Source organism: Mucor velutinosus (genome assembly GCF_035048745.1).
Source record: "Mucor velutinosus strain NIH1002 chromosome Unknown tig00000093, whole genome shotgun sequence".
NCBI classification, from domain to species: domain Eukaryota; kingdom Fungi; phylum Mucoromycota; class Mucoromycetes; order Mucorales; family Mucoraceae; genus Mucor; species Mucor velutinosus.
Window position 1 is genome coordinate 1,007,316 of NW_027041907.1, and position 19,165 is coordinate 1,026,480.

The 19,165-nt window shown below is 42.1% G+C and overlaps 3 protein-coding genes across 3 annotated transcripts; 2 read left to right on the forward strand and 1 right to left on the reverse strand.

Moving 5' to 3' along the window:
• Positions 1–62: 62 nt before the first annotated feature.
• ATC70_002075 (uncharacterized protein) lies at positions 63–2,578 on the forward strand (the record flags this gene model as incomplete). Its single annotated transcript, XM_064821458.1, has 5 exons — positions 63–1,006; positions 1,072–1,511; positions 1,562–1,913; positions 1,974–2,015; positions 2,074–2,578. The coding sequence occupies 5 exons, from the start codon at positions 63–65 to the stop codon at positions 2,576–2,578; spliced, it is 2,283 nt and encodes a 760-aa protein (XP_064681144.1).
• A 1,740-nt stretch (positions 2,579–4,318) lies between these two features.
• ATC70_002076 (uncharacterized protein) lies at positions 4,319–5,220 on the forward strand (the record flags this gene model as incomplete). The annotated part of the gene is made up of 2 exons (XM_064821459.1): positions 4,319–4,362; positions 4,413–5,220. The coding sequence occupies 2 exons, from the start codon at positions 4,319–4,321 to the stop codon at positions 5,218–5,220; spliced, it is 852 nt and encodes a 283-aa protein (XP_064681145.1).
• Positions 5,221–7,047: 1,827 nt separating this feature from the next.
• Positions 7,048–14,743, reverse strand: ERG10_1 (erg10, acetyl-CoA C-acetyltransferase; the record flags this gene model as incomplete). The annotated part of the gene is made up of 10 exons (XM_064821460.1): positions 7,048–7,806; positions 7,862–10,683; positions 10,740–10,833; positions 10,894–11,017; positions 11,073–13,420; positions 13,479–14,179; positions 14,238–14,298; positions 14,353–14,543; positions 14,597–14,669; positions 14,738–14,743. 10 exons carry the CDS (start codon positions 14,741–14,743, stop codon positions 7,048–7,050), a joined length of 7,179 nt encoding a protein of 2,392 aa, XP_064681146.1.
• Between the last annotated feature and the right edge of the window lie 4,422 nt (positions 14,744–19,165).

Sequence of the window (19,165 nt, forward strand, 5' to 3'; positions counted from 1 at the left end):
ATTGAGACAAATGTGGAAACTGCAGAAACACATTTATCTCTCTTTCTCTTGCACACTACGCAATGCAACTAATTTCCATTGCGCTCATTACACTCTGCTTGATCCAATGTGTGCAAACAGAAAATGACTTTATCAACCTGGATCTCTTTATGAACAACAAGGGTGCCAAAGGTCCTGGATCAGACTTTGACGGTGCTGGCACATACTTCAGGTGCCCGCTTTTGTCCTCTTCATCCATTCAAGTCGGGAGCATTGAGTATCAACTAAACCAGAACAGCTCGCATGACAATATGATGAGTCTAGGCCAGATTATCACACTGGCCAACAGACCTTATAGTGCCCTTTACTTGCTGGCTTCAGTCAACCATGGCCCCATCACAGCAGAAATCACACTGGTCTATCAAGATGGATCCAAATCAACTACGAATTTAAACCTACCGGACTGGCAAGTGAGGTATACCGATCAAATACATCGCATTGATCACATCCCGTGCATGTTGAATACTGGCGCTTCTGCCATCTTGATGAGCGTCCCTTTACTGGCAGATCCATCAAGGAATGCGTCTCATATCCTGTTTCCATACAACAATCCATTAGGGTCTTTTGGTGCAGCATTGCATGTGTTTGCCATGACAGGGATAACTCCTGACGCAAAAAACGGGCTTCAGGTGATATCAGCCAAGGGCAGTCGACGGTGGTGGGAAAATACACAGCATGAATATCCCATCGTGACAGTAAGAGTACAAAATATGGGTCTGAATTGGATTAAAGACGCTAGTGTGTTTGTGAAAGGCCCTCTGTTCAGAACACAGTATCATGGACATATCAAACGACTGGCGCCAGGACACATCATGAATGTCGATGTAGGAATTCACACTGTGAGAAAAGGCCGTGTATCTACCAAAGTGATCATTCAGCTATTGGATGCATCCGGAAACGAGCTAGCTGAGCCCACCACCTTGGATGATGTAGCGATTGGCATTGAAGAGTATCAGCAAGACGAAAGGTACGGGGTAGGGATAAAAAGGGCGGAGAGGAGCAGTATACCTTGAACAGCGCATGAATTCTTAGATCGTTGCATGGCCATTCAGTGCCTCATTGGTACGAAACAGCGAAATTTGGTGTATTTATACATTGGGGGCTCTACTCTGTTCCGTCATGGGCTCCTGTGGGTGCGGATTACGCAGAATGGTATTGGTGGAACTACAATCGAAAGGGCAGTGCCACTTACAATTACCATCGGTCATTCTATGGGCCTGACATTGAGTACGATGACTTCATTCCAGCGTGGCATCCTGATCAATTTGACCCAGAAAAATGGCTAGATATCATTGATTCAAGCGGGGCCAAATATTTCGTGTTCACCACAAAACATCATGATGGGTTCGCATTGTTTGATACACAGGTGACGAACAGATCCAGTGTCAAGATGAACCCCTACAAAGACTTTACCAGAGAATTACTGTCTTTGGCTAAAGAAGAGTATCCTCACTTGAAGCGAGGCGTTTACTGTAAGTGACATGAGAGTGGTATTAGTGCCATTGATCTAATCTCGAGACAGTTTCCATGCCAGAATGGTACCATCCAAGTTACCATGATCGATGGTTAAACTGGGATGGACCTCCCGTCAATCCTTACACAGGAAAGCAAGTGCCTTACACGGGCTCTCCAACAGTAAGCGACTTTGTCAATGAGGTACAGGTACCTCAAGTGCTGGAATTGATTGATCAATATGAGCCAGACATCATGTGGTGCGATATTGGTGGCATCAACAACTCCACCAGTTGGCAGGCTTACTTTTTGAATAAAGCGAGAGAACAGGGAAGACAGGTGACCATGAATGATCGCTGTGGAAATTCAGTGTCTGATTTTACGACTGTAGAATACAAAGGCATAAGCCATGTGCCTTCAAGGTATTAGCTTATTATCTGCTATGTTTTACTTGCTTGTTGGTGCTGACATGTATCTAATAGATTTTGGGAGTCAACACGCGGCATAGATCCACATTCATTTGGGTATAGAGTTACGGAATGAAATGGAAGGCCGTGGATTGACATTATGTATGTTTTGTAGTTTCAATCATCAAACAAGGCCTGATCAATATGCAACCACCGAATCTTTGTTACAAGAGCTTGTGTCTGTTGTGGCAAAAGGCGGCAATTTTCTACTGAACATTGGCCCAGAAGCATCAGGCCATGTACCACATGTCATGAGAAAGACATTATACGAAATAGGTCAATGGATCGACCGTGTGGATGAAAGCATTTTCGACAGCGTGCCTTACTGGGTGACAAGTCAGGATTTGCAGGAGCCTGGACAGCCCTTGTATTTCACACAGTCAAGAAATGGCAGATCGTTTTATATATTCAGTTTTAAACCACCTCTCAGTCGTTGCATTGTGGTAAAAACCAAGGTGCCTCTGCATCCACAGGGTACCATATCGCTACTATCGTCTGCATACAAAGAAGAACCGCTCAAGTGGAGTATGACGAGCAACGATAGGTTGATTATCAATGTACCTAATCATATAATGGACCAAGAGCATTTGCTGTGGGTGTTTAAGATTGAAGCACCTTAATAAATCGCTGTATACTATGAGGCACTGTTGTTCGATCCATTTTGACTTTACTGGGAACATGGCTGTCTGATGTGTAATTTTGATACATGTAAACGACGAGAAGTTGATCGACAGACAGCTGAACCATCGCTGTATACTGTGACAGACAAGTTGAACCGATATATCTGACGTCCTACTGATATATACTAAAATTTCACTTTCCAATCTTCTATCCTTATCTCAAGGTCATTCACAGACAAGTTGTAACTGTCAATCTGGCTCTTTTGGATTGCTCTATGTCTGTATTAACGGAGGAGAATGCATATACAGTCGACGAAAAAAGGTTGGCCCAATAAAAAAAATAATTGGCCAGTTTGAAATGAAAATGGATCACCGATTTTGAAAATGGGTCAACCAATGAAAATGGGTCATAATTTGAAAATGGGTCACCAATACTCTTTTATTTAATCTTAAGATAAAACAGATACACGATGGCAACCAACAGCGGATAATCGACACCACAAAATGCAAAGCGGTATTTCCTGGTAGCAATACAATATGACCAATATAGTATGATCTTGTCTTCCAAATCATCTAGGCCTAATCTCAATTATGTTATGAAACCTAGATTGAGTCGTTTATCTACAGATACCAAGAGAAAAAGTGAGAAACAAGAGTTACCCGTTAACTGAAAAGGTTAATCGGAAATTTGTTACCAAAGCAATCATTTTTCAGTTCGCACCGTGCAACCTTACTAGCCTAAGCATCTTGGACACATAAAAGAACCTGTTACTAAGTTTCCCGCCTTCCAACTCATACTAAAGGCCGTCCTGCAAAGTACAGTCGCAATGGCGTTCTGTTGGTGAGTAACCAATATACTAGCCCAAAGCATCTTTTACACGTAAAAGAACCTGTTACTAAGTTTCCCGCCTTCGAACTCATACTAAAGGCCGTCCTGCAAAGTACAGTCGCAATGGCGTTCTGTTGGTGAGCAGCCAACATACTAGTCCAAAGCATCCTTTACGCTTGCCCAAGATGATAAAAAGAAGTGATCCTGTGATTTTAACCAAGGCATTTGAAAAAGGAAGATGAAAGGCATTATTAGGAATATATAAAAGCATAATAATTAAGTAGTTATCTTACATTAGTATTGTCTTCGCTAGCGCTAATCATATAAATAGCCTTATTCATATCGACTTTCAGTCCATGTGCTTATCAATAACCGATTCCATCTACCATTTTCATCTACTAAAGATTCAAGATTAAATAGATCATGGTTTACGTATTTCCAGTTATAAACAACTTCATCCTCTCCGTTTGAAAGTATTTTTTGTTAAAATACATAGTGCATCAAACCTGGATTGAAACAACAGTTTTTTTTTTTTATGACGACAGGTGTCCTGATCATACTAGTAGCTAATTATAAAATACGCGTTTAATACAGAATAAAAAGCATCTAATACAACTATTACCTTTCTTTTTTACAGAATGAGGAAACCCGCTGTGGTCAAAAACTATTCTTGTATTTCTTCATCTTTGTTTGCAACATTCTTTTGCTTAAATAACCATATGAGCAAAAAATTTTCAGTTTAAAAAAATTAAAAAAAAAAAAATTCAGTGTACGTCACAAATATATTTAAGGCTGCGATTGAGTTTGCGGAAGTATTAGTAATAACGCGCATCTAAGTTTTTTTATTTTTTCTTTCTGTTGTTGATGGGCTATGTCTTCCAAGAGAAAACGACAACGAACTATTGCTGCTGATGCACAGTGGTGCATGGACAACAGAAATATTCTTACCTGCAAGGTTTTTGTGAATAAACACAAATTACTAGATTCTCAATAATCTGTCGCCAGATACAAATCCATTATTTCTAAATATTTACCTCAAGAAAAAGATCGACTGATTCAGGACTATGGTCATTGGAAACGTAGCAGTGACTACAAATTGTATTGGTTAGAAAAATCACGTACCTCTGTACAGCTGGACACTCGTGTGGAGTGTTCCTCCTTTGCAGGAGACGTGTTACGCCAGGAAACCGCAGCCATTACCACAAGCATCAACGATGATTATGCAAACATTGACTCAAACAACAACATGGGCATGGCTGCCTCTTCCTCTTTCTCTTCTTCAACAGCCATTCAGGATAGCGAGAGCATTCCATCAAGTTCTATACCCACAACTTCCTCAGCAACAACCCCACTTGATACTATTGCCACCATCACCACAGAAGGACCTCCTTGTTTTCCTTGGTTGATTGGTGACTTTGACGTGGCTGATGCATTTTACCGATACAGATGTCATGTGATACAACAAGCAAACGATAGGCTTCTTCAAATTGAAAAATCTGTGCACGAATTGTTGTCTCTGTCTCATATCCTCTTGCTATGCCCCAATCAACACAGTGATACTATGCTGCATTTTTTCGATTTAGCCCAACTCCAGAAACTACATTATTCCCTCCTGACAGAATCATTGAATGATAGCATCACATTGCCAGATGACATTTACTTGAAATTGGTCTATGCCGTCACTGATGTTGATGCCAAGGTCAAGACAAGAGGTCAAGTAGAATTGCTTTTGCTTACTATGGCTCAAGACTTGGATATTCGCCAGCAATCAGTAGTTTGGGGGGGATTACAGCTGCGTAAGTTGTGTGATTGAGATTTATGACAACATAGGATTAGATACTAATGGTAGATATTACATTTCTCACAAGTATAGTTTGAAGAAACTGCCATTCACTGCCATCAAAGATAAAACAACTATTGGAGAAGGAGAACTTCTGACTACATACTTTGATCCCATCCTTGCTAACATTTTGGCCAACCCAGATGAAAATGTACTTCTACGTTGGGCAAACGTCACTTGTGATGCAACCGGAGATAAGAGACCAGATGCAACCATCAGCAAGCTTACGCAAATGTCTTTTGGACCAAGCCTTGGATTTGGCGAGGCAAAAGTGGCTCAACCAACATGCGATAAATACATGCTTTGCCTCGACTTGACACGTTTGGCCACTTTTTCAAAAGATACGATTGACGAAAACAAGTTGAACGCATCTTTATCATTCCAAATACATGGTAAGCAAAGGAAAATGGAAGAAAGAATAAATATGTAAAGAACCGCTTTATTTTCTTGTAATAGGCTTTAGCGTTACTTTTTTTTATCACCCGTTTACGACACGATGGCATCTATATCATGCAAGAAATAGCCCATATGACGTTTCCGCGATCGATTGAAGAATTAGCCACTTTCATCAGCATGAAAAATTTGAAGATGCTGCTCAAAGTCACTGATGTATTTTGGCGATTATGTAAACCATGCGACAACGAAGAGCTGATTAAAGCAAATGGTCGTGCCACACATCCTTCGTTGCACTCATTGATTGATATATCCAAAGATCGACGTCGTTTATGTTCATTACGATTTGGATCATAATATCTTTTGGCTTCTTTTCCTTCATTATCCTCTCTATGTACTATCTCTCCCTCCCTTCCTTTTCCCTAAACTATGCATTATACTTGATAATTTGGATGAAATAAAGAAGAAATATTTACCATGTATTTGGAGTAGGCTAGGGTTATACAATGGCTCAAAAGTTAAAGAAGAAGAACGTGCCAAGTGACAAGTGCTTTTCGCACCGTCAAAAAATATTTTTGGGGTGCAACACACACTACACTTATTTTGTCATACCATTTATTATGTTATGATATATGAGCCAGGTCTGATAGATGCCTTGAAACTCAGGTTCCATATTAGGATTGTAAAGTGCAAAAGGACTGAACATTTATTATGTTATGATGATATTGAATCAAAACGTTTCTACCGTTCCAAAGTAGCCCCTGAAATCATCTTTATGGAACTTTGATATGTAAAATTTCGACATTTTGGCCAGAAACCTCTTTTCATATTTTCGTAAATTATTCAACAAGTTTATTCAAAACATCTATTTTATTTGGTACCATTGGGTGCGCCTTGAAAAGCACTCCAAGAAAGCTTAAAGAAACATAGGACGGTTATCATTTTTTTTACTTAGTCGAATCTACTAAAATATTTCAACCGAGTCGAAAATTATCAAAATTTGACCAATCTGGAACAGTTGCTGAACGGGAAACAAAATTGATTTTCGACAGCTGCTGATGGTTGGCAGAAACCTTTCTCATGGAGGCATGGTTGTAAAGCTAATACGATAGAGAGTGCGAGTCAAAAGATACGATTCATCCTGGTCAATTATTTCTGCTTTTGCTACTGACGACGAATCTTATATTTGAAGGACTTAATTGTAATAAACTGTTTTTTCAACAGCGAATTTTAAGTAGAAATGCAAAATTGTCGTTCTGTCTAGAGCTGCAAATGACGCATTTATTTAACTTGAATACTAGTACTCCCATTCACAGCATTATTATTGAAGACTTTCATATAATGAACATGTACAATTGGCTAAATAAATTATATTTCTTTTTTAAAATTGTAGTAGGTAAATCACGATTAATTGTAAGTTTCCATGAGTGGGACATCGGGCCTGGCTTCAGCTGCTTCTCTTGCTATATCATCCACACTGATTGTACGAAGCCCTCTTGCTCTACTCAATCTATTGAACTCTGTTTGCAAATCACGACCCATCTGTGTCACAACATCATCAGGTAAATTAAACAGGTAGCAATTGTAAAACACCAACTTGACATCACGTAAAAGCTGGTTTGCATTATCGTAGCCGCCACTCATGTAGCGATGACGAATGGTACCAAAATCCATGGGCCGTCTGACAATTTCATGATACGTGGGGATACCAAGTAGTTCAGCATCCACAGGAGCACCAAAAGCATAGTAGGATGGATGTGTTTGTATCTTGTCCAAGACGGATTGGTACTTGCGAAGCTCAGCTTCTGTAGGCGACACGCTTCTAGGAATGTCTGCTGATGATGATGACGATGATTTATGACCATGGCCATGTGTATGATGAGATGAAGGCGAACCAGATGCTGCGTTTCTCAACTGCTCTTCTTTTCTTCTCAAGTTGGGTCCTTCTTTGTTGAGAATTTGCTCCAAGATTTTCGCATTTTGAGACAAAACGTGATCGAAGCCGTTGAATGTATAGCAGTTGGTAAAGATGAGACGCATGTCGCTTTCGAACTCTTTTACTGTCTTGTATTGGCCCTGTTGGAGTTTTGTAAGCATGGTGCCAAAGTCCATGGGATGTTTGATGAGCCTGGGATAGTGGGGAATATTAAATGCAACAGGATCCACCTAGTGTCATCGGGTTAGTACTGGCTATAGAGAAACGACTCAAATCTATACTTACAGGAGTATGGAAACCATACGATTCTTTGCGATTCATGAGTTTATGTACAAGAGATTCCATCTTGGCTTGTAAAGATGGGTGTAATTTTACAGGAGCATCATTTGCTGGTGATCGAGCAGCGACTGAAGGAGACGCGTTAGACACTGCATGCGATGATGACGTTGGTTTGGATGGTTTAGGCACAGGCGACGATTTGCTGACTGAGGGCGATCTGACAACAGAAGGCGACTTTACAACAGCAGGCGAAGCAGAATCCACGTCCATGTAGTCGTATTGAGATGGCACAGTGGGAGAAAAATGGGTAGCATCCACAATTGGCTTTGCGTGAACAACCTTGACCTTTTTGGGAGCAGGAGCAGCGTCTGTGGAGAGTGTAGAGGTTGAAGCCGCCATCTTGGGAGGTGCAGGCGATGAGGAATGTGGGCGTTTGGGAGATGCACTGACAGCAGATCCAGTCGAGGCACTACTGCCGCTGCTAGCCGTCGCAATACGATTTCTCATTTCTCGACTGATATTGTGGTAATACTTTTCCAGTTTCTTTCCTGCATCACTAGCATAGGTACCAGGGGCATTGTAAGTGAAACAATTTTTGAAGACCAATCGCACATCTTGATCTACGGCCTTGAGGCTAGTATATTTGCCACTTTCTAATTTTTCCCAGATGGTACGCAGATCCATGGGCTGTTTGATCTTGAGAGCATAGTCGGGCAAGGACTCCAGATCCACAGGCACGTTGAACAGGGCAGCTTGATCATGCAATGTCAGCTTGTTAATCACCTTTTGGGCCAATTTCAATTCTTCGCCCTTGAGTGCGTTGGGAAGAGCAAATTCAGCAGACCAAATCTGATTAAAGAAGGCCTCTAAAGCAACACATTGCTTGGCCACCCAGGACTCATTGTCATTAAAGGCGTTGCAGTTCCAGAAGATTTGACGAACATCCAATTCAAACTCCCAGATTGTCTGGTATTGACCTTGATCCAGCTTCTTGCGAATGGTAGACATGTCCATGGGACGCTTGATGACAGTGTAGTAGAGAGGAATGTTGAGTGCAACGGCGTCAACAGGCTCATAGAAAGGCTGGCATGCCTGATGCGAGTACAGTTTCTTGTAAATACGCTCGCAGCGCTTTTGATTGCTCTCGGTCATGGCAGGATTGAAGATTGCCTTGGGCTTAGAGGGCTTTTCGATAGTAGGATGGCTACTGCTGACAGAAGGAGAAGGTGCTTTGTAATCACTGTGAGCTTCGTGCGATGCAGTTATGGATACAGCGTCCGAGGAGCCTGTAGGATGAGATTTGGGCGCTTTGGGTGCCTTTGGAGATTTGACAGCAGACGAGGAACTCGAAGTGGACGCCTTGATCTTAATCGCAGGCACAGTGCTGCTACTGGAAGAGACAGCCACAGGCGATGCCACAGGTGGTGTCGCGTGCTTTTCCTTTGGCTTCTTGTCTGTCGTCGTTGTAGATCCACGACGCACAGAGCCAAAGTAAGTCTTCCACACTTTGTTGTAGTCTTCCTCCAGTAGTTTTGACTTGTCGTAGACATACGTGTTGGGCGGATTGAATGTGTAACAGTTTCTAAACATTAGACGCATGTCGCTATCCATGGCTTGCGCATTAGGATACTGATGGTTGACCAGGCGCGACTTGATAGTACCCAGATCCATAGGGTGCTTGATGATCTTGGTGTACTGAGGAATTCCTTGCTTGATGGGATCCACAGGTCGCAAAAACTCGTAAGCATGATCACTGCTCATGGTCTTGTTGAGAACAGCAGACATCTTTTCCTTCTCTGTCATACGATCGTAGTTGGATTTGGGCTCAACGGAAGATGTCTTTGCCTTGTGGCTGGAGTTGTGGACGTCGACTACAGGTGTCATTGACTTTTTTCTTTCGACAGGAGACTGGGCTGGGCCAGGAGATGACATGGAAGGAGACATAGAGAAATAGTCCGGCTGTTGTGGCTGTACAGGTGGTGCAGAAGATACCACCGTGCTAAAGGATTTCGCTTTAGCAGGCTTGGGAGGTTTAATGACAATGGAAGAGGGCGTAGGGGCAGTACTGAGAGTGCTGCTGGTTGGTGCAGCGACAGATGTAGACAAGGAAGAAGGGGGCAACGAGGGATGCCCAGTGCGAGGTGTAGTTACAGGACTTTCGACAATCGTCATATTCTGTGTCTCCTCATCTGCCTTGCCACGCAAATTGGAAAGTTCCTTTTCAAACGTAGCCTCCAGTTCCATACCAGCATTGTATACAAATGTACCAGGCCCATTGTACTTGAAGCAGTTACTCAACATCAAGCGCACATCGTCCTCAAACTGACTGAATAGCTTGTATTCCTTGTTTTCCACTTTGCTCTTGATTTGGCCCAAGTCCATGGGGTGTGTGATCATCTGGTAGTAGCCAGGAGCACCGTCCAATTCTTCATCCACAGGCACAGTGAAGGGTAAAGCAGCACTTGACTTGTTTAGTTTGTTGATAACGCGTCTGCATTTCTTGAGCTCCTCAGCTGTGGCACTGTCCACCTTTTTGTGCTTGATCTTTGGTGGTGGAGGAGGTGGCGGTGGTGATGGCGTGTGTTCCATGGGCTGGAAGGGAGGATAGTCAAGCGTGGGCTCAACATGCTCAATGTCCATGTGCTCACTCGAGTCGATGGAGACGGGAGAGGTAGCCGCTTTGGATGCAGCAGCAGCAGCAGCAGCAGCAGCATTAGGAGTAGAGGGTGCTGATGATGTGGCTGCAGTGGCTGCTTCTGGTACTTGTTGAGATATTGATTCTGTCTTGATGACAATGCTGTTGGCCTTTTTATGTGATTTGGAGGCTTCTAATGCAGTATCTTGGTTAAGTTATCTTGTTTTCGTTCAAATGGCTAGTACTTACTCTCTTCGGGCTTCTGCTTGGGCTTGCTGAAACGGATTACTGGATTTGACGTAGGTGTAGAAGGTTCTGATGTATCTTCGCCCATATCATGCGTCTTTTTGAATCATTAGCAAATGTATACATACACAGTTTTTACTTAGCAACAAAGACTTACAGATGGCAATGTGGGTACACGGATAGTCACCTTGAGACCCACATCGATTGGCTTGAACATGTACTCACAGAACTGAAGCAAATACTTTCGTATGCAATGATCCAGCTTGGTGTTTTCCGAAGAGCTACAAAACAGCAAATTGGTATCTGTATGGGAGCGTGTTAGAGGTGCGTACTTACTTGAGTAGATTCCACAAGTTCTCTTGCAACACAGTGTCATTTTCAAAGCGCTTTCTCAAACTCTCAATGGACGCTTGGAACTGCTGTTGTGGTGTCTTTTCTACAGGCCCACGCTCATCATCAATCACGACGCGACCCTCCTCTTCAGCGAATTCCTCTACAAATCGATTGGTGACTACAGGTGTATCCGAGCTCTCTCTCATGGCAAGGCCCAACCAAGCCAACATGGCACGAGCAACGTAATGCGACACATAGACACACGGATCCTCCTTGACGACATCCAGCAAATAATGGTTCAATGTATGATCAGAGAGACCGCAAAGAATAAACAGACTGTCAATAGCCGCTAAACGCACCTCGAGATAGTTGCCGTAGCGTGTGTACTGCATGAACAAAGGTATGTTGACAGGCAGCAGGTTTTTGAGCATTAATTTGGTCATGGTACGTAAGCATGTCACGGTAATGATGTTGTGGTATGTAGGGATCACATAGTCCAGTGTTCTAAAACGCTCAATTTCAGCCTTCGCAGCAGCCGTTACTTGTTCACCTTCGAAATCGTCCATTTCAATGGCATTGGGCTTGTCGGATGCGGGTATCAGGGAATCGCCCAAAGAAGAGACCAGAGTAGCGACATAGTAGCAATCAGAGAACTCGTTTCCAATATTGTCATTATACTTGAGGAGGTCCAGCAAGAACTGACGGATGCGCACAGGCGTCAAACCACGTTCATCACGGATTTGAGAGAAGGCTACCACTGTTGCTTTTTGGATAAAGTAGTCTGGCAGGTTGGAGAAGTTGTTGGGCTTGGGAATCGAGTTGGTGATGGGCAAATCATCTTGCTCCATTTGCTGTTGAGCAAAGCTACTGACAGGGAAACAGTATCTCTTTTGGAACATTTTGTTCAGTTGATGCAAGCCTACCCAGTTCAAACTCGCCTTGGCACACGAAGCTAAACCGTAAGCAGCCTCCATACGAATCTTGTAAAAGCACTTTGGATCCAGTACAGCACGTAATAAACTGGTGGAAGTAGGCAGCGAAGGCATGTGCTTTAAAGCGTCAATGGCTTCATGCTGAGCAACCACATCACGGTCCTTGGTCAGTTGAGCAGCCCACATGTAATCAGGTTGCTTGAATTCACAAATACACAACCACTCGAATTCAGCATCCAGACGAATCCAATCAAACATGGCACTGGCAGCACCACTGGTATCCTCTTCATCTTGACCCCATTCAATGATCTTCCACTCCTTCTTCTGTGCGGCGTCTTCAAAGATGGGCATACCCAGACCCAGGCTAGGAATAATACCCAGCACAGTGGTACCGTCTCCACCCTCTTCGTTTTCCTGCTCTTCTTCAGCTACAGCAGCAGCAGCCGCTGCTTGTTTCGCCAGGAAACGCTTGGTGTTTCTACGGATACGCTTGTATTTGGTGTTGAATTGCACTTCAAACTTGTGTTCTGTGGACTGAATGTCGAGAATGTGCTCGTACGGTGTACCGTCTGCTTCGTGAATACGCACAGTTAGATTGCCAGTAAAGAGAGGCGCCATCAGTTCTTGGTAGTTGGCTGTACTGCCATCGATGCCGCCGCCTGATTGCTCCTGACTCAATGCCAAGGGGGTATTGGTGTTTTCTTGTCGCATAAAAATCTCTACTACCATCTTTTTGCGGTTAAATAAGAACGAAAAGGAGAATTTGGGACAGCCGCTGCGATAGATCCACTGTTCTGCAAAGACCTTGGTGTCAAAACCACTGACTTTTCGACATAATCTGAGAAAATAGTGTGTGCTGATGGCATTCTGGGCCAATTCACCACTCATAGCAGACACCAGAATCTTGGGTAACACTCGAGATAGGCCAAGCGTGCCACCGCCTTTGCACATTCTCTTGTCCAGCATGTAAATCACCAGAGGAGCCTTCAGTTCAATGAAATCAAGATCTTCAGGATCAAGAGGGTAAGGTAGTGCTGGGTTATAGACAGGTGGTCGGTTCACATCTAGCATACAGCATAATTCCATGTCCTTCTTCAAACGCAGGCGATACTCGTTGTTGCCTAAATGTCGCTTAATGAACAGGGAGCCCATGAGGTTGGCTAAACCACGCACCAGCCAAGTATCGGGCCATGACTTTTGCACTATGTAGATGCCAAACCACTGTCTCGCTAGTGCTTGACTCAGTTCTCGTCTGGTGCTGTATATTTGGTCAATGATTTCGACTGGATGCAGTAATCGCGAGCTGCAAATAGCCAAAGAAGCACTTGACGCTGTGTCTGCCCACGTATCTTCCACAAAGACAAGCTTGTAGTCTGAAAATGGGTAGGATCCATATTCTTGTGTATAGAAATGCATGGCCTAAAGAGTGGTGATGATGAGCATCTCTCTTTCTCTGAATGTCGCATCCCACACTTACATGCATCAGAAAACTGCAGCTCACGCTTAATTCCTCTTCCAAACCTGGCAAGGCAAAAGCATAGATATTTGACATCATGTTGATTTCAGCCATCAGACTCTGTTGTTGATTTTCATCCAAATCAGCCGCTGTCATGACTTCCTCTTGCAACTGTGATGGCGATAATTTGATCATTTCAAAGGGTCCAATCGCAAATCCAATGAATGGTGCAGGCGTGGGTACGGATAAGTTGTAGTGCACAATCTTTTTTGAGTTGTCGGTAGGATGGATCACTTGCTCAATGATATCGCCACTGCACACCACCATGATGCCGTTTGCTTCGTCAAAAGATCCCTCCCCGTCATATTCTGGCACTGCCGCTCCATCGTCTTTTCGAGGCACAATGAATTCCATGTCCCAAGTACAACGCTCTGAGATTCTGTCAATGCATGGCAACCAAGATCGAGTGGCTCCAGGCAATGGTTGATTAACAGTATATACGTGGTTGGACCGATAGGGCGCAATCTCGTCGTCTTTCTGCACATAAACAACACCGTTGCGTGGATCTTCCAGTGTGTATTCAATGCGAATGACAATGGTGTTGTATGTTGGTTCGACTTCTTCCGGCTGAGGAGGGGCTGTCGTTGCTGTTGCTGTTGCTGCTGCTGCTGATGTAGACCCCTCTGCTGGTGTAGGTAGTTGTGGTGTTTGTGGTTTGGATTCTATTGATTCAAAGTAAGTGAAATGTCCATTGGTAACAACTGACAAATTGACATTTACCTGGCTGTGAGTTTAAGAATGTTGTGGTTTTATTGATGGATTGAGCTTCTGATTCAGAGACCTATGCTTGAATGTGAATACCCATAAATTGCTACAATGTAACATATCCACCTACCTGATTGATGCAATTAGCAGGTAATTTCACAATCAATTCGCCCTCGTCTGCATCTCGAAGCGCATTCATATAGCGGCTTTTGTAGACTTGGTGATGTGAGATGGATGTGTTGGCACCCAATGTGAGATCTGATACCGCATCGTTGTATTCGAATTCAACTGGCATATCATTGACAAACGCTTTCTCAATTTCTAACATGGCATTGTTGAGTAAACTAACAGCGTATGATATGGGATGGACTTACTGCATTGTCTACAGTTGATGCGGATATTGGTGAGTTTGTTGTTGAGTGGCTGCACTGTCAGTTCTGCTAAACCCTATATCAAATCAATCACCCAGCGCGCGTTGGTTCATCGTGATCGTATAGCATTCCATTACGCCTTACCTTCATATAACGTTGACTAGGGTCTACTTCAAGTACAAATCGTTCATGACTTGTATAAAAAGAGATACATGTCAGTAAAAAACGCGAGCTTTTAAAGCATGGAAATACTTATAATGTGAACGCCTTCTTATAAACGTCTCTTTGCATGATGCTAGATGTTGTATTAAAGTGTGTGTAAATGTGCTATGGACCCAGAGATGAATGGAAAAGAGGCAGGGAATCAAGGCAGCTTTATATATCTTTTTCGATAGAGTTGAAGAAAAAAAGAAAGAGAAGGTGCAAAGTCTGAATTTCGCAGTAGTATATTGAGATGTATCTCAAGAGTCACATTGAGCAGGGCAATCTCAGTAGGGAAATTAGCAATTTAAATAGTCTTTTCACAGCAATAGCTTACCTTGCAGAAGCTGCTTCATGTAAAAGGCGCATGGAGTCGAATCAAATGATAGTAGACATTCATTTAAAGGTGGAATATTTCTTGAGCGACGGATGGAAACTGTCTTTTAGAGGGGTTTAGTTCATTTACTTTCGGCAGAGATGGCAAACAGACATTTCGGCCTTTGCTGCTTCTGCTGATGCTTGCTAATACATGCCAGCGCCTCCACGTCTTTTCAATCATTGCAGTATGATTAGTATACCATAACAAACGAGTGATGCTACGTCTCATACACACATCTACCATTATCTATTCGCGCTATACAAATGACACTCGCAAATCAAGTCTTCTTAAGCTCCTTCAGTCTTTTGCTTCTTATCTTGCTTTTGGCTACTGTTAAATCTGAAAGGCATTGAACAAAACTTGCTCTGTTGCTGCCTTGTAACTTTACTTTGATTGAGCCCTCCGCCGTCGAACGCATTAACGCCTGTTTAACTGTAATAAACTACACATTTTACTTGCAATGTTCGAGCATAGCCGTCATCATGCATATAGCAGTAAAAGAAATCGAGATGCAAATCTAGTCGTAATTGGAGATGAATACTTCAGCTCTTGAGCTGAACTGTTATAATGACATTTGAGGATTAATATGAATACAAAGGTTATAATCTGTGGGTAGCCTATCATCAACGTTTATGAGGGGTGGGAGAGGGAGGCATTGCTTTATGGTGTGAGTCGGAAGTTGCATCACATTTGAGCAACTAATCTTGCTTTCTCGTCAAGACTAAGACAAATCAACAAAATGATTATACTTGCATGAACACAATAAAAGTTAGCTCTTATTATTATTTGTTTAGAGGTCTTTGATTCACGGTGAAGACAAGACCACCATTGTTGTATCTTCATAAGAGGGAGGGGGGGGGGGTTCTAAATAGGACACTTGTCCGTAATATATGGTGCTCTAGAACAGCGCGACAAAATCGGTGGTATTGCTGGTATTTGGACTTCAACTTAGAAGGGTTATTGTTGAGAAACGGATGACGTTCAAAATAAGACCGTATTGAGCCATAATCTTCATACGAAAACCTATTAATAACAAGAGGTTGCGAGTCTTAGTTGGATGGACAAAGAATTAGGAAACGTTTTAGTGAAGGTCTCTTGGTTAAATCATCTTTTTTGTTGTGGTTTGGCAAAATTAACGGTCAAACGTGTGCTACGCATCTTGCCAAAGGAGAGGAACGGCTTTTTTACACCCTACGGCAATGCTATAAACTTTATATTAAAACGATTGTGTAAAGTTTGAGTGGTTGCTAAACACATAAAAAGATTTTCACATCAGTTGTCAGATAATAATCAAGGGAGCAAAATATAAAGTAACCTATATTATTATGAGAGAACCAGTGTTTCGACACTATTATCTGTACAAATGATGCCAACTCAACCAGGCTTCTTTTTTATCAATTAAACTTTGCTCCCCTGTTTTTGCTTTACAATGAGACCGCGTTTGGGTACTTACGATAATGCTTCCTTTCAGAATCGCGTTTTCAATCTCTACATTGAAGTCTACTTTGGTGAAAAAACGTTTTTATCTAGTGACGCTAAAGAAATGTCCAACGGTGCTCAGGTCTATAAAATAAATCTAAGGCATGCATTGACTAACGTTGGCCCACCACGAAAAACTTATATGCGCCATTATAGGAAAGAACAGCGTTTGGGCGATTGATTTTGGCTAATTATTTGCCTTTTCAGCAGCGTAGCTCTGTGAAACTATTCAAGACCGGTTTTAATACAGTCTGTGAATATCGTCTCTGGTATCACGGGATTTGTGGGTACTATGAATCTCTGCTCGCTCAAATTTGATACAGGTTTTCGTTGTTTGATCCTTCTAATCGTGCTGACACCGATTCAGCCTATCAGCTTTCAGCCGTTTCTCCTAAAATACGAGTGTTTAGCATAATGAATAGACTTTAAGCTTAGTTTTATGACTGAACATAATATCCCTGTTGTTGACGACCATCAAAAGTGCTCTGCTGACCTGACAGGCATCTTGGTCAATTCGAGCAAGTCGTGAGATTCAAATTTGCAACATATCATTGACGCTCAAGCTTTAAAATTACTACTGGAATCGCGCATTTCAAAAAGACAGATCAGAGCCTCAGAATTAGAATAAAAACATCCATCACTTAGAAACTAAGTTCCGTACAATGCAGAACATCCGGGTCATCAAACGGAACTGTAACTTACTTATCTGTTTAGCAACACAGCCTACTACACCTTATTTTTAGGCCAAATTCTGTCTAAATTTGGCTATTTTGAAGCTAGAATAACACATGCTACAAAGCGTCGTGGACGCTCGGAATAGCACCAAAAGATTCCTCTTGGCCACGCTTTACTTACTGATACTTTATCTCAAAATTTCTTGGATCATTGCAAATTCATGAGAATCTTCGTTTTTTTCATGTGTATTAGTAAGGGAAAATTCTTGAAAATCAAACGATCGCGTTTTTCACCCAAAAAACGAAAACTTTTTCTATAATACATATTATATCAAATTGATCGTAAGGATGAAATGCAACATCGGAAACTACTGCTTTGAAACTTTTATATGCTAAATGTTGACATATTCACAGAAATGTTGTTTTCATATTTTTGCAAATTGCTCATTATTTTCGGTCTGAAAGTTGAATGTAATCAGCATCATTTGATGCGCTTTTAATGACTCTCTTTAAATGCATTGGTAAGTAAAGTATAACAACGACAATTTCATAGTCAAATTTAGGAAAAACGTTTAAAAAATGTAAGATCAAGTCAAATTTGAATACGAAAATACCCACTGCACAATCTCAAATTAAAGTGCAGCATTTACGGCTGCCACCACGGCAGAAGGCTGAGGCCGAATCTACTGGTCGTGACGTCGGATACGGCGTCCTCTCATTATTCCATACCTCCGTTTTTTTTCCCTTTTTGCAAAGCGCGTTTAGTATCAAACCATATCGGTTTTGGAACCCTTTTGATTGAAAATAACACTCTAGCTTTTGATGACACGGCCTTGCACTGTTACAAGTGCTTTATACTGCTTCTTTAAAGTGAAATATAGTAGGTACCATTCAATAACTAGCACTGGAAGATGTAGAATCAGCACTAATCAAATTTGTTTATTAGGTTTCGACAATTTTTTTTTGCCTGTTTGACGTGGGTGCTGCTGCCATTACTTCTCTTCTGCTATCTCTACTGCTTGCTTCATTGGTTTATCGTGTCTAGTGGTTGCTTTTTTTAGTCATTGTCTGGTCTCTGCTGGTGGCGTTCGTTCTTTGGTTCTTTTATGGTGCCTGTGTTGCTGTTGCTGCTGCTGCTGCTGCTGCTGCTGCTGCTAATATGGTCCTTTCTGGTCTATCTGTGGTGGTGACAAGTGGTAACTTCTTTGGTCTTTGCCTGCTCACTACTGATGTCGTTCGTTCTTTAGTTTTTCTATGGTGCCGGTGTTGCTGGTGTTGCTGCTGCTAATCTGGTCTTTTCTGGTCTACTGTATTTGGTGCATGCTCGTTCTGTGGTCTGTTTCCGGTGATTGCCTATACTATTCTGGTGTATGTATGGCTGTGGTAAGTGGTAAGTATCTTATTTCTTCCGGTCGCAATGATACAAAGCTTCTTTGAACGCTTATACGTTTGCTTCCTTTCTCGTGATAATGCATTCATGATGTTTGCCTTGTTGCGCTTTTATTCTTTTTCTTTTCTTTTGTTGGTAGTGTTTCCTCTGTAGTTTTACTTGAAACAACATTAGTCATTACGTTGTATCGCAAACTTATAATACCACTGTTGCTTTCGCAGTTGTGCGTATTTGTGCCATGTTGCTTTACATCCGACTATTACTACCATGCGCGTTGCTCATGTATGCATTTTTTTTGCAACAGCAACGAGCTTTTTTAAACATCTTTGATGTTGTGTTTGTTGTGCTTTTTCTTTGATTCGCTTCGTGTGAGTGTCTCTTTTTTGCTTACATACTACTATACTCCTATAGTATTGTAGCGTGTTCTTTTCTTCATTCTTTTATTATTA